Genomic DNA, 13,907 nt, shown 5'->3' with positions numbered 1-13,907 from the left:
TACAGCCTCGCCCCCTCTTCTTCAACAAGCGTTTCCACGTTTCCACGGCATTCATCACCTTATTTACTCCAACCGCCACTTCCTCTTCCACTCCTCCCCTCGCCTCAGCGCTCGTTTCCGCGCCTCCGCCGCCCGCCACCACCGCCCTACCGGAAGAACATGAAGTTTTTCCGCTTGTTCAGCCTGCTCGCCGCGCGCACGGTGGCCCTCTTCCGCGGCGGCTCCACCCGCCCGATCTCCGGGCTCTGGTCGCCCGTCACGCCCAGGTCCGACCTTGACCGGGTCAGGTCACAGCGTGACCTGCCGCCCCAGGCACGCTGACCCTCCGGCGAGATGTTGCACACGTCGGCCACCAGGTTGCGCTGCCCGGAGTAGCTGAGCAGACGCGTGGTGGAGAGCGAGAGGTAGGAGGAGGCGGTGTAGACGCCCTCCTCCGGCCGGCCGGTGACCTCCAGCAGGTCGTGGAACTCGGTCAGCTTGTCCACGATCAGCGTGAGGATGGCCGTGCCGTGGTTCAGCTCGATGAGTCGCAGGATGAGCAGGCCGTCGTAGCCGAGGTAGGTCAGCAGGTTACGGCAGGTGCGATCCAGCCGCTCCCCGTCCATGCGACCCGTGCGCCACAGGTAGTACCTGCCGACGTGGCGCGGGTCAGAGGTCACGCATCGGAGGTCACGTTATCATGTCATGTCACGTCAGAGGTCGGGTGACATTTCCCAAGGCGTCGAGAGCTCTGGTCTTCACAGATCATGCAGTTATCATTTCCGAAGGGCAGGTTTCAGGGTTGTCAAGAGCGGACTGCCATGTTTTGCTTTAAATTCTTCCCTGAGGTGCTTTTCAACGTGCACATCTCTGTGGTGTAAAACAATTACACCACATCGAGAACCCTAATCTCCAATGTCGACAAATATCCGTGTCATCACAGCTGGACTGTCACGATTTCTTTCAGTTGTTCCCGAGGATAGTACTGAACGTATGCACAACTCGGTCGTGTAAACCATTTTTTTATCGCATTCAAAACCGCGGCCTCATTGATTCTTCAAAACTTAGCATCACTTAAGGAGGTCCGCCACGAGTTTCTTTTCAGTTTATCCTGAAAGTATTCTTAAATGAACCCATGCTCGTAGTGCGAGTATTTTTCACTGCGCTGATTTTTTTTCGCCCACAATGTCGTCCATGTTTCAGGTCTTCACAACGGACTATTACAATTTTAACTATTGTGGTTCCCCCTATACTCTGCACAAAGTGCTTCTCAACAAGTTCATATCCATGGTGGAGGTTCTTACCTAACGCATGGCAACCTTTGACCTCCAGAGGGTGTATAAGTTCAAGGTGGTAAATACTGGACTGGCATGATCTCCTTTAAACTTTTCCTTAAGGTCCTTATCAGTACGTTTACTTCTGTGGTGCAAGTAATTTTCCAATGCATTTAAAACTCCGGTCCCCAGGCATTGTCCATTTTAGTTTATTACAACCGGGGTACTATTATTACGATTTTCTTCATATTTTGCCTCAAGGTAGTACAAAACACTTACATGCCCATGCCACAAGCCATTTGATTTTACTAGATTGAAATCTCTGGCCTCCTGTGGTCTTCATGTTGCCCCATCACCACCGCGGACTCAAACGATTTCCTTGAAAGTTCATCACAAGCTTGTTTCCTAACAGCCTCACGTTCATAGCGCAAACTATGTCCTACTGGATCAAAAACTCTGGCCTCCAGAGATCATGAAAGATCAAGGTCATCAAAACTGAACTCGGATAAATTTTGCCATCACGCACTTCCCATCCAGGAGATTCTTATGAAGCAAACCAGTAAAGCTTTTTTGGCTGCATTCAAAGCTCTGGCCTCTGAGGCCGTTTATATTTATTGATGATGACCTTAAACATTGCGTCCTGAAGCCCTGATTACCATCATCACCTTGAACGTAAACGACCTTTAGTGACTAGAGTTTTAGATACAGAATAAAATGGCTCGCCCAAAGAAATTGGTTCGTTGACAAGTGCCGTAAAGCAGTATCTAACGAAAATCCTGATAAACCGGTGTTGATGACACTGATATTTGATCTCTGATATCTCTGCAGTTGAAATCCCTGCAGGCCAGATTTTTGAAAGCAGTAAAAAATGATTTGCATCATTGGAATACGCTCGTTTTGCACCATCTAAGGGTGGACTTTGAAGAAAACTGTGATAGTCCTCTGAAATGACCTCGAGGTTAGACGACTTCTTGGTGCAGTATTTTTTTAAATGTAGTGAGAAATGGTTTGCTACATGAGAGTGGGTGTTAAACGGCCACTGCAGTCGATGCGCCCGCAAAACCCGAATTAAAGGCGTAAGGCTAAAATGGCACGGAAGGTACGAAGAAATGCCAAAAAGTCTCACAATAGGGACGATAACAGAATCACCAGACAAGAAGCATGAGGTGCGAGTCCCTTACTGCAGGTGCAGCACGGACATCATCCCCCGAAAAAGGAATAACAATGATTCAAACACCTACAATGCGGCTGTTTTTCCACGTCAGGTTTCTCTCCATCTGCCACTTCCAAAGAGCGTGTGGAAGGCAGAGCTGCTAACGTCCTCGGCTACAAAGCCCACCAACCACTTGATGCCAACACAAGGGCTGTTCTTCATACGAAAGCGGACGAATGCGTGTAGTGGCTTACGTGGCCGCTGCTTCAAGTGGCTCTGAAGAGTGGCGCCCCTACGATCGGGAGTGACCGAATCTGTTACCGTCGCTCTCACCATCAGCGCCGACGTCTTTGGTTCTAGTGGCTGGCGCTTTTCGTCACCACTAGAGCAACAAACACCCTCTTTAAAAATCAATACCTACTGCCCGTAAAGGGTATTTGCTCTGTTCGACGTGTTGACAGGTTCCACTTGTCCAGCTGTGTCTCGGCCAAAAAGCCGTGGTGACCAGAGGCGCACTCAGCACATAAATTACGGAGGCCACGCGGAGACGGGACGCCACCGGGCACTTAAATTGCCGTAAAGTGCCATTAAGCTGTCAGATGCTACAGAAGCTTTTTAAAAGGCCATGACTTACTCTTGGATGCCCCCTTTTAATCGCTTTCTCGCGCCCCTGGTCGCTGCCGACGGCTTGCCGCGAGCCGTGATTAACAAGCTCTCACGGAGGCACCGGCGCACACGGGCAAGGACTTAGGGCCGGCTTTGCCAAGGCCTGGCAGCAGCGGCTTCCCGACACACTTGACTGGAAGGGGCTCACCGGGCTCACCAGGCGCTCAACAGCGGCGGTCCGCGGCGGCGCCACCTGCGCTCGGGCTGATCAGGACCCCAGGCTCACGGTCGTGTGGCCGGCCTGAACGCCTGACGAAATCCCGATACGACATTGCGTCTGGAGCCCGTTCTCGAGTCTCAGCAATGGTGGTGGTTGGACTTTGTACGATTTATAATGGTGTACGCTGTTGTACGATGTACAGCAATGGTCTTCCTTGTGGTAATACCGTACACGGTTATGGTGTATGCTGTGCTTGTGCCTTGCACGGTAATGGTGTACGTTGTGGCTGTACCGTGTACGGTTATGGTGTATGCTGTGGTCGTGCCTTGCACGGTAATGGTATACGTTGTGGTTGTACCGTGTACGGTAGTGGTGTATGTTGTGGTTGCACCGTGAACGGTAGTGGTGTACGTTGTGGTTGTACCGTGTACGGTCATGGTGTACGTTGTGGTTGTACCTTGTACAGTGATGGTGTTCGCTGTGGTTGTACCGTGTACGGTCATGGTGTAAGTTATGGTTGCACCGTGAACGGTAATGGTGTACGTTGTGGTTGTACCGTGTACGGGAATGGTGTACGTTATGGTTATACCTTGTACGGTAATGGTGTTCGCTGTGGTTGTACCGTGTACGGTAATGGTGTTCTTTGCGGTCGTACCGTGTACGGTAATGGTCATAGTTGTGCGATGCCAGTCTCAGCCTTCTGTTCACGTCTTTCATGGGATCTCGCACAGATCCTGGACGTTGAACAACTTTGGCATATGTCCACCCACTGCCGGACCGTACCAAGTCTAGGAGCACTGTAATATCGAGGCTGTTTATGGACCCTGCTGGGATTCTAAATATTCACTCGTCCGAGGTTAGTCATAGAAAAGGGCAACTGATTACTTCTCACCACCCAATTACGTATGCTGTTCACTGCATTTGCGAGGAAAATTATTAACATGCATAAGACAGTAGTAATAGCCTTATTCCCCGGAGAAAACCCAGAAGAATGAAGATTTAGATGGGTTAACCCATTTATATCTCCATTATCCTGGTTTTTCTCCGAGGAAAAGGCTATTACTACTGTCTTGTGTACTTCTCACCACCAGACTACTTCTGTAAATTCTCAGGTCCAAAACCACGCTGATTCGGAATCGGTGAAACTTCGGAAAAGTGGGCGGTCCTCCACCATGTCCAAGCAAACAGCTTCCCAGCGTCATCTTGTGGTTAAGGGGAACGTTACACATTTAAAGATATTGAGGCAAGTATAATATATGATAAAATGAGCTTATTGGTAACTATATGTATGCTTTTAAGTGGTAAAGACTGCTCTGGACAACACAATTTCTCTTTTTAGTAAATATGCTCATTAATGCGGCCTTGTTTGAATGCGTCATCGCACCTTGCACAGCATTGAGTGAGCGTGGCTTCTTTTACGTGCTCATCCTGGTCCGATGTCGCGAAGTCAGAACACCAAACAACATCTGTGCTCAAGGCCCTACAATGAAATGTGTGCCTGAAACTGACGAGCATCAAAGCCAGAAGCCACCCAGCCAACGTATGCACCGTATCGTGGGCCACTGCCTGGCGTCACTGGAAATAAACAACAAAGGTAAAAGAAAATGCGACAACCAGCGAAAGGAATAGGATGGCTCTTTCGTTGCTGTCGCGTAGCCGTGCACTGGCGGCGCTCGCCGCACAGCGGGGTTAACACACTGGCGCCGCCCGCCGCACAGCGGGGTTAACACACTGGCGGCGCTCGCCGCACAGCAGGGTTAACACACTGGCGACGCTCGCCGCACAGCGGGGTTAACACACTGGCGCCGCTCGCCGCACAGCAGGGTTAACACACTGGCGGTGCTCGCCGCACAGCGGGGTTAACACACTGGCGGCGCTCGCCGCACAGCGGGGTTAACACACTGGCGGCGCTCGCCGCACAGCGGGGTTAACACACTGGCGGCGCTCGCCGCACAGCGGGGTTAACACACTGGCGGCGCTCGCCGCACAGCGGGGTTACACCCCCCGGGTACTTGACGGCTGTAGCAGCAGTCAGTGTGCTCAATTTGCCCTGCAAGTGACAGCTGAAAACGTTTGTGTGCCAGATCTGCGATGTCCTACCCGACCAATAGATTGTTCACCACCCGGTTTTCACGCACAAGGGTGGATCTAGGGCGTCGCCGTGGGTGGAGGGCTACGCCGCTTAGGAGGAGCAAATAGTAAGAAGGGTTTTTTTTTTATTTTCAAACGGTTACGAGAGCCTGCCTGTTTTTGCCTCCAAAATGTACTTAATGGCAAACCTACCTTACCACGTTGCTTACGTTTTTTTTTCAAAATCCGGAACGGCGCATTTTTTCACAACTTTTGCCGTCGTATTGGGGAGGGGCATCCCCTGACCCACAACCTCTGGCTCTGACATCCCCTGACCCATAACCTCTGGCTCTGACATCCCCTGACCCATAACCTCTGGCTCTAACCATGACCCTCGCGACGGGTGCTGACCTGACGAAACTACGCCGGGAGGTCATGGAGGAGCGGAACAGCCAGATGAGCGTGCTGTACACGGTCAGCGGCAGCAGGGCGGCCACGTAGAACCAGAGCACGCCGAAGATCTTCTCGTTGAACAGGTTGATGGGCAGCACACACTGGCACGTGTAGTGCTCCAGGGCGCCCTGGTTGGCAGCCGACACCTGATGGGGAGGGGGGGGGGGTGGAGGGGGCGGGGAGGGCCGGCACGGGTCAGTCCAAAACACGAAGCGATACCCTAAGACTGACCGTATCACAGCCGAAGCAAAAGCTGTTGTTTTGGTCTGGTGTGGGCTTGTACATCGTTTCCGTAAATTAGAAATTGACAGAGTTGGTCAACCGATTTCACGTTTCGCAGTCTTCAGCGAATCATCTGAAATTCGTGCTTACGATTCTGTGGAGACCCTTTAGGCATATCGCGGATTGTTAGCAAATAATACATGAGTGTCACTTGCATGGTATCGCAGAAAGACAAGCTATGTGACCTAAATACAAAATAATAATTTACTCGTCCACGTGTGGTGCATTTTTGGCCGCTATTCGTGCCGACCACACACATACATATCTTTTGTGCGACCAGTCTTGTTTCTAATCCACAACAAGAATCTCCACAGTCGTCTATACACACCAGTCAACACACACCACACCCTGCCATGTTGTGTCCCCAACTGTCACTCCCTGCCACTGTTCCTCCCCCGGTCTGGTCACCTCCTGCCGCACACCGCTGTCTGGCACGTGAGACCCTCATAACTCCAGACCCCTCACTGCCTGCCACCGTCCCTTCCCCGGTCTGGTCACCTCCGGTTGCACACCGCTGTCTGGCACGTGAGACCCTCATGACTCCAGACCCCTCACTGCCCGCCACCGTCCCTTCCCCGGTCTGGCCACCTCCTGCTGCGCACCACTGTCCGGCACGTGAGCCCCTCACCTGGCAGAGTGTGTGCAGCGGAAACAGGGTGGACGTGTACCAGTTCCTGTTAGACAGGTACGTCCGCAGCACTTGGAAACCATGCGCGATGTAAGCCGAGCCTGCGACGCACAAGACGGGACTCGTCACAATCATCAGGGGGAGGCTCATGGCCGTGCGGGACGGACAGGATAACAAAAGCAGTGAGAAAATGTCTTGCAACACCGTTAGGGACGTTCCTGCAGACCATATGCATCCATTGTCAACTTGCAGCCCGTGAGTGTGATTTATGTGGCCAAAAGCAAACTACGGAATAATTTGCATGCTGTAAGATTGTGTCTTAGTGTGATAAAAATCGGGCTGAGTTTGCAGATACTCTACTTCAAGCCCAGTTGTTTCCTTCAAACGAGCAGTGAGAAGATGATGTGTCAAAGGTGTTATGCGGCTGGTGGATCGCGAATAAGCGTATGGGCATCCGATTTCGGGCAGCTGCACAAGGTGCAAGGACTGAAAGACCAGATTTACTCGATGAAGTCTCATGTCCTTGCCGAGGGGTGCACGACCTCGTCGTAGTTTAATCGATCCAATTTGTCTACACAGGGCTACTTTTCCAGCAGATAGTCACGTTGAAGGTTTGTGTTCCTCTCTGCCATCTCCCCAGTCGTTTCCCGTTCGTCCCGTCCTCACCTCACGCCCTGCGACCAACACTACGACCAACATCACGACCAACGTCCATCACCTACTCACCGAGGAAAGTGGAGAGCATGAAGAACTGCAGGAAGATGTTGGCCACGTAGAGCAACTTCGTCATGAAGTAGAGGGCTAACAGGTAGCCGTTCTGCTGGCTCAAACGGCAGGAGCGTGAGCCGGTGCACACCGTGGCCACGCCAAGCAGCGTGTTCAGCTGCTCGCAGAACTCCACGATCAGCGACTCCCGGTCTGGGTGGCCTGCCAGGTCAGGTCAGGTCACCAGGTCAGGCCAAATCATCAGGTAAGGTCAGGTCACAAAGCTAGGTCACAAGGTCAGATCAAATCACCAGGCCAGGTCACTAGGTCATGCCAACGGGCCATGTCAGGTCAGGTCACCAGATCAGCTGCCAGGTGTTGAGGCTTAGTCCGATCACCGAGTTACGGTCAAGATGCAGATGTGGGAGGTCACCAAGCGGCAGTTACGCCACTGCGTCAAGTTCGGGTCTCAAGGTCAAGGACAGGCCGCTAGGTCAGGGTCAGGCTCCCAAGTCAGGGCCATGTCACCGGATCACAGTTTAGTCCGAGTTCGGTTCAGGAAGCCTGGTCAGGATCAGTTCATTGGGTCAGATGTAGGTCACTGAGTCAGGTGTAGGCCACTACATCATCGCCATGCCACTGGGTCAGGGTCGGGCTGCCACTTCATGCACAGATGCAACTGCAACTGAAAACCATCCTTTCTGATGGGTCCGATCACTTTTGGGGTTCATCGTTTTATGTATTCTTATGAATGTGTTAAGTCCAACAAACATTTCTATGCATATGTACTTTGTGTGTGTGTGTGTGTGTGTGTGTGTGTGTGTGTGTGTGTGTGTGTGTGTGTGTGTGTGTGTGTGTGTGTGTGTGTGTGTGTGTGTGTGTGTGTGTGTGTGTATGTGTATGTGTGTGTGTGTGTGTGTGTGTGTGTGTGTGTGTGTGTGTGTGTGTGTGTGTGTGTGTGTGTGTGTGTGTGTGTGTGTGTGTGTGTGTGTGTGTGTGTGTGTGTGTGTGTGTGTGTGTGTGTGTGTGTGTGTGTGTGTGTGTGTGTGTGTGTGTGCGCCAGCGTTTACGCCGTTCGTAAGCACGGGTATGTAAGATCATTGGGACAGAATATTTTCCCCCATGCATATGTTGATGGCGGAGAGAGACTACACAAATCAAGTTTGTTTGCTCTGTTTTTCAGGACTCCTGTTTGATATATCGGTGGTTAGCTAGCATAAAAAGCGCAGTTGATATGCAGGTGTTGTCATGCTACGGATTCTTAACGTTTGTTTGCTGGTGGCCGGACTGCCCGTTCGCGTGAGAAGCGCACGAAACGACACGAAACGAAACACGAAACGAAACGAAAACACGAAAAACCGTCTCCGGTCACTGAATGGACTCAGAATGTTCGCTCAATTGGTCGCTGGATGATCTCAAAATGGCGATTTTGAGTTAGACCATGTGTAGCTGTTTTGCACGCTCAGATTTCCTGTTATGTTGTGCTGTTGTGTTGTTCAGACACCGCCTGTTAAATGTGTGATAAGACTCCTAGGTCCGCTATGGTGGTAACGGCGCATACATCAGCCCTTGACGTAATCCACCGACTTGTTTGGCTTCCTGCGGCTCTCGTTGTTGCATTGTGTGCTACTGAAAGGTATGGGGAAAGTCCCTGACCATCTTGGTGATGTAATTATTTGCCTCTTCGCGGCTCGCGGGGAGGCAGAGTAACTGACCGTCGCGGGGAAAGGGAGGGAAGGAAGGTAGGGGGTTGGAGGTTGGAGGAGGATGCTTGGGAGGAGAGAAATTGGGAAGGGGCTGTCGCAGTGTGATAGCCAGCGTGCATTAAGACTAGATCGCACACCCTTGGGTCATTCGCGTCGTCAACCATCTGTGCGATTGTATTGCATCGTGTTTGTCAAGCTTACTGTCATTAAGAGTGGGTTACGTAACAGCGCGATCTGTGGGAGTAACATCTGTGATACAGGGTATTTCATAGGTCGTTATTTAGATCAAATATGTTGTTAATGTGGTGTTAGTTTGATGCTAATAGTGTTGTAGACGGATGTGCCATGTTGTCTTGACTATGTGTCGTGACTGTGCCAAAGCTCATTGTCGATGTTTGCCCGCGTGCTCGAAACTGAAATGTGTAAACAAGTATGGGAACAGAGGATGGGGAGTAGGCACTTGCTATCCACGAATCTGACCCGCCGTGGAGCTGATATTAGTTCTTGTCTGTCTCGGGTTCTGTGCTCGTGTTGAAGAGGTCAATAACAATTTAACGCATTTCGTTGTGAAAATGGATGCAGTCCGCTTTAAATGGTACGACCTAAGAACCGACGTAGCTCCATGAACGGTAACCTGGACCTACAGGAAGTTACGTGGCAGTTTCAGTTTTATTACTCATCGTGGTCAAAAGATTACACAACATCTGTGAAATTTCCAGGCTCATCGAAGTTTACTGGCGGGCGAATCTCCATCAGAGCATGGATCTAAATTTGCTGCCAACCTAACGGACGAACAAGTATGCTGGCTTTCGCCCCCCCCCCCCCCGTCCAACACTTCAGATTTCGGACAGAAATTTGAAGTCCTTACACGGGCGGTTGTCGTCCTGAGTGCAAACAAGGATGACTAGAGATCGTACGTAGGCACATTGAGCGATTTTCGTACACTGACCGGTGAATCCTGCCATTTTGAGATTAAGTAATTGGGAAAAGAGATGGCAAGGCGTGTTAGGGTTGTCTGCTGAATACCAACAATCTCACCAGCGTGACTAGCTATTGTGAATCGAGGTAAAACCACCAGAAGATAACATCTTTAGGGAGCTTGGTTTTAAAAAAGTCTGCATCTAAAGGCGAGAGGAACAATTTTCTCATGAATTCTCATTGAGATTTACGAAAACCTAAGTGCATGAGTCGAATATTAAAATGTTGGTGATGGTGGCGGCCGACAGCAGCGAAGGCACCTCAATTTTAAGACTGAATGCCTAATGTCTTCTTACAATGAAATATATCGTCAACTTCCTGAAAAGAGTGAAATGTGTTGTGAGTCGCATGCAAATGTAATGCAATGTTTGTGAGTAAGCCAGAAAGTCAAGGAACCCTCGGTGTTAGCTGGAAAGTGAATGGACCCCACGGTGTGAGCCGGAAAGTCGAGGGACCCTCGGTGTAAGCTGGAAAGTGAATGGACCCCACGGTGTGAGCCGGAAAGTCGAGGGACCCTCGGTGTAAGCTGGAAAGTGAATGGACCCCACGGCGTGAACCGGAAAGTCAAGGGACCCTCGGTGTAAGCTGGAAAGTGAATGGACCCCACGGTGTGAGCCGGAAAGTCAAGGGATCCCACCGCGTACGCAGGAAAGCCAGGAGTCTGACTAGATTTGGCATGATCGCAGATTTCTGCCGTTCCTCACATTTTTCCTTAACTACATCGCTGCAGCGTAGTGTATCATTCGTGGTGCAGCGGAGTACCCGCTAACCACGCATGGCGCTGTGGAAAACCCGCTCTCACCACACAACACCACACAGCTTCACACAAAATGATGTGCGCTTGGGTCTGAAATACCGCAGGTGGTGAAAGGAAGCCGAGGTCGGACGAGCTGGGTCGAATCAGGGCTAAACAGAGAAGCGGTTACACATACCACGTCGGGCATGTCAGTCACCAGGGCGGTGAAATCGGTGGTCAGCCGCAGCCGGGTAAGCTGGGTCGAATCAGGGCTAAACAGAGGAGCGGCTACACATACCACGTGGGGTATGCGAGTCACCAGGGCGGTGGAATCAGTGGTCAGCCGAGGCCTTACCCGGCTGCGGCTGGGTCGAATCAGAGCTTAACAGAGCAGTGGTGACACATATCACGTGGGGTATGTGAGTCACCAGGGCGGTGGAATCAGTGCTCAGCCGCAGCCGGGTGAGTCATCAGGGCGGTGGAATCAGTGGTCAGCCGCAGCCGGGTAAGCCGAGTCGAATCAGAGCTTAACAGAGCAGTGGTGACACATATCACGTGGGGTATGTGAGCCACCAGGGGACTGGAATTCGTGGTCACCTCTAGACTTGCGTTGCCTTGGGGCTGTTGAGCGTTCATTTTCCGGGCGGATGCTCTCGATCGTTCACATTCGCCGCCAACAAATGCAGGCTACAAATCATTTCTGAGCGATATAGCGCAGACCATGAAGAGCAGTTCGAGGCGGTGGCGTTTTGCTCGGAGGGAAGTGAACGTTGACTGGTTCGCTGCTGATGTGCGCGGCGATTTCGATCACGCACGACAGCAGCGCGCTTCCATTTCCGGGGCATGAGCGCACCCAGCGCGCGACAGAGAGGGGGCAACCGGCGATCTTCGCGACGTGGGGACAGCCGTCTTAACTGAATGCCAAACCTGCCAAACTTGACTTAACCCTGCCAAAGTGATTCGACCCATCACAGGCCACAAGCATTGACGTTCAATCGCGTCTCAAGCGGCTCCATCGCGGCGAGTTTCCTGTGCACTCTGGTGAGGCTGTCCACTTCCCTGGCGCCTCACCGCCCCGCGTCCTGGCGCCGCCCCTGCGTCCGAGAGACGGCTATCTTCACCAGCCGGCACGGAATCCGCATGATTCTCTCGGCGGCCAGCAGTTTCGAGTCGTTATCGCCGTGGGCGAGACGTTTATTCCCCGCCGGCGGCTACAGACCGCCTCAGGCGATCTCGGCGCCCGCTCCGAGCCGTGCCGCTGCCGCCGGGTGGGATGGGGTCAAGGTCATCGGAGGCTAGGCGGCTCGGGCGGCGGAAGTGGGAATCACCGCCGGGGATTTCACGAGTCGCTGGCTGGCGGCGGCGGCGACCAACAGGGGCCAGGGGTGGGCGTGGGCGCAGAAGAACCGGCATCGATCTGCAGGACAAATTCTCGAGAGTCGCCGATCTGTTGGGATGAATCACTCGGGGGCGGCTCTCGGAATCAGAGGGCCTCCGGACGATGACTGATGCCAAGGGGACCCGTCGAGGCAATGTTTCCCCAGCCCGATTTTCGCCGAGAGGGCAACGGGTTCTGGGAAGCCTTCAGTGCTCTCCGAGCTTGGTTTTAGCTCTTTGTTTCATGGCGGGTTGTCACGGTCTAAAGTCTGGGTCAATAGAGAAGCACGCTGCGGGCATTTGTTCCGGCACGAGTTGGGGCCCGCGCTGCCCCCCGCTTGTGGGCGGTACCTATGCAATCAGACTTTAACAAATTTGCAGGTTCATTAACATCAACGACTTCTCTGTAGGCTAAATGGAGGAAATGTCATTTTCCAAGCATAAACGTGAGCACGAACGTCTGCCCGCAATATGAACACTGCACCTGCATGCAGAGCACCGGCTGTATGACGTGTAACCTACCGTAAAACTTCGCGTTTTCACGAAGTGGGTGGCCAGTTCCCTTAAGATCAGGCAGCTGTTACCAAATGACTGGAAACAAACTGGCTAAGAAAAACATGTCGGGCTGTAGGTTGGTAGACTTGGGGAAGCCCTGCTGGCTTACAGACATAGAGGGACGCGTTCAGCAAGACAAAACTACGACCTGGCATTTGCGAATTGCCAAAATTAGTAAGTAGCTATCTTTACTTCAAAGCTTACTCGCATCACGTTGCAACACCATATTTCGGATAACAGAATGGCATAAATGCTGTCACTATTTGTCCACCAGCTTGTAAATGCAAAAGGTTCAATATGACCCCCGTGCTGTCATGGACGGATTTTACCTGGGGGGGGGGAGGGGCTTGGGAGTTGGAGACACTTTTCCAATTTGGTGCGAGCTACATTCGCATTCAAGAAAACCGGGTGTAAAATCAAATGTGTTCTATCATCTTATGAGCTTGCACAGTCTTAGTGCCTCCCATACGTAGATTCTTAAGACATAGACACCCAGCTGAATAAATTGTGCACCTCTACCTGATATTACTTTTTTAGAAATATGGGACCACGGAATGTCAGAGCCTAAAGGGACAAAACTGTATAGATGATATCGCCACCCAGCGTCCTGCTCTTGCAGCGGACGGATTCTAAATCAGTGGTATGAATCCGAATTATCACGCCCTGGTACTTTTTGGACCATGTGTAGGATGCATATTCAAACTTGGATTTCCCGGAATTTTACAACGAAAAATGTTTGTCACCAAGTATGTTATCGCTCCCACTGAAAATGCCAACAAATAGTTTAACTGGGTGCTGCGCGTGCATCTTTTCAAACTCTGACATGTTACCGAAAAGCCTGTTCTAAGGTGTTTTGAATTGCATGCAGCCTTTTCGCAACGATACGATTCGCTTAAAAAAATGGCGTGGTGAAAGGGCTTACATAAGGGGAATTACTGACGCAAACGCTGCGCATCTGGTTTCGCTCGTCACCGTATGAACACCGGCAAACGACAGCGATGAGCGTATTGCTCGCGAAATCTGCTCCAGTAGGTAATGCCGCTTACGTAAACGTCGACACGGCCTTTTCTCCTGAAATCCGTCCGTTTTCAGCGCAGTGCTGGACGCCAATCACATTACTTTATCTTAGAGTGTCACCGTGCGTTAGCGGTAATGGTCATTTCGCAATGCTGTGCACCACAACGC

General features: G+C 51.7%; 1 protein-coding gene across 1 annotated transcript in view; it reads right to left on the bottom strand.

Moving 5' to 3' along the window:
• The window catches only part of LOC119091674 (innexin unc-9), a 33,661-nt gene that overhangs the window by 653 nt on the left and 19,101 nt on the right, over positions 1 to 13,907 (bottom strand). The window contains exons 5-8 of the mRNA XM_037214490.1: positions 7,392 to 7,592; positions 6,666 to 6,766; positions 5,714 to 5,901; positions 1 to 630 (exon numbers count right to left, since the gene is read on the bottom strand). The exon at positions 1 to 630 is cut by the window's left edge and continues 653 nt beyond it. Of these exons, the coding sequence (XP_037070385.1) occupies positions 147 to 630; positions 5,714 to 5,901; positions 6,666 to 6,766; positions 7,392 to 7,592 (974 nt within the window). The 3' untranslated portion in view covers positions 1 to 146. The remainder of the gene's footprint in view (positions 631 to 5,713; positions 5,902 to 6,665; positions 6,767 to 7,391; positions 7,593 to 13,907) is intronic.

Source organism: Pollicipes pollicipes, unplaced genomic scaffold (assembly GCF_011947565.3).
Source record: "Pollicipes pollicipes isolate AB1234 unplaced genomic scaffold, Ppol_2.1 Scaffold_1600;HRSCAF=1878_pilon_pilon_pilon, whole genome shotgun sequence".
NCBI lineage: Eukaryota > Metazoa > Arthropoda > Thecostraca > Pollicipedomorpha > Pollicipedidae > Pollicipes > Pollicipes pollicipes.
Note: the sequence above shows the minus strand (reverse complement) of the source record. Positions and strands in the feature narration are given on the sequence as shown.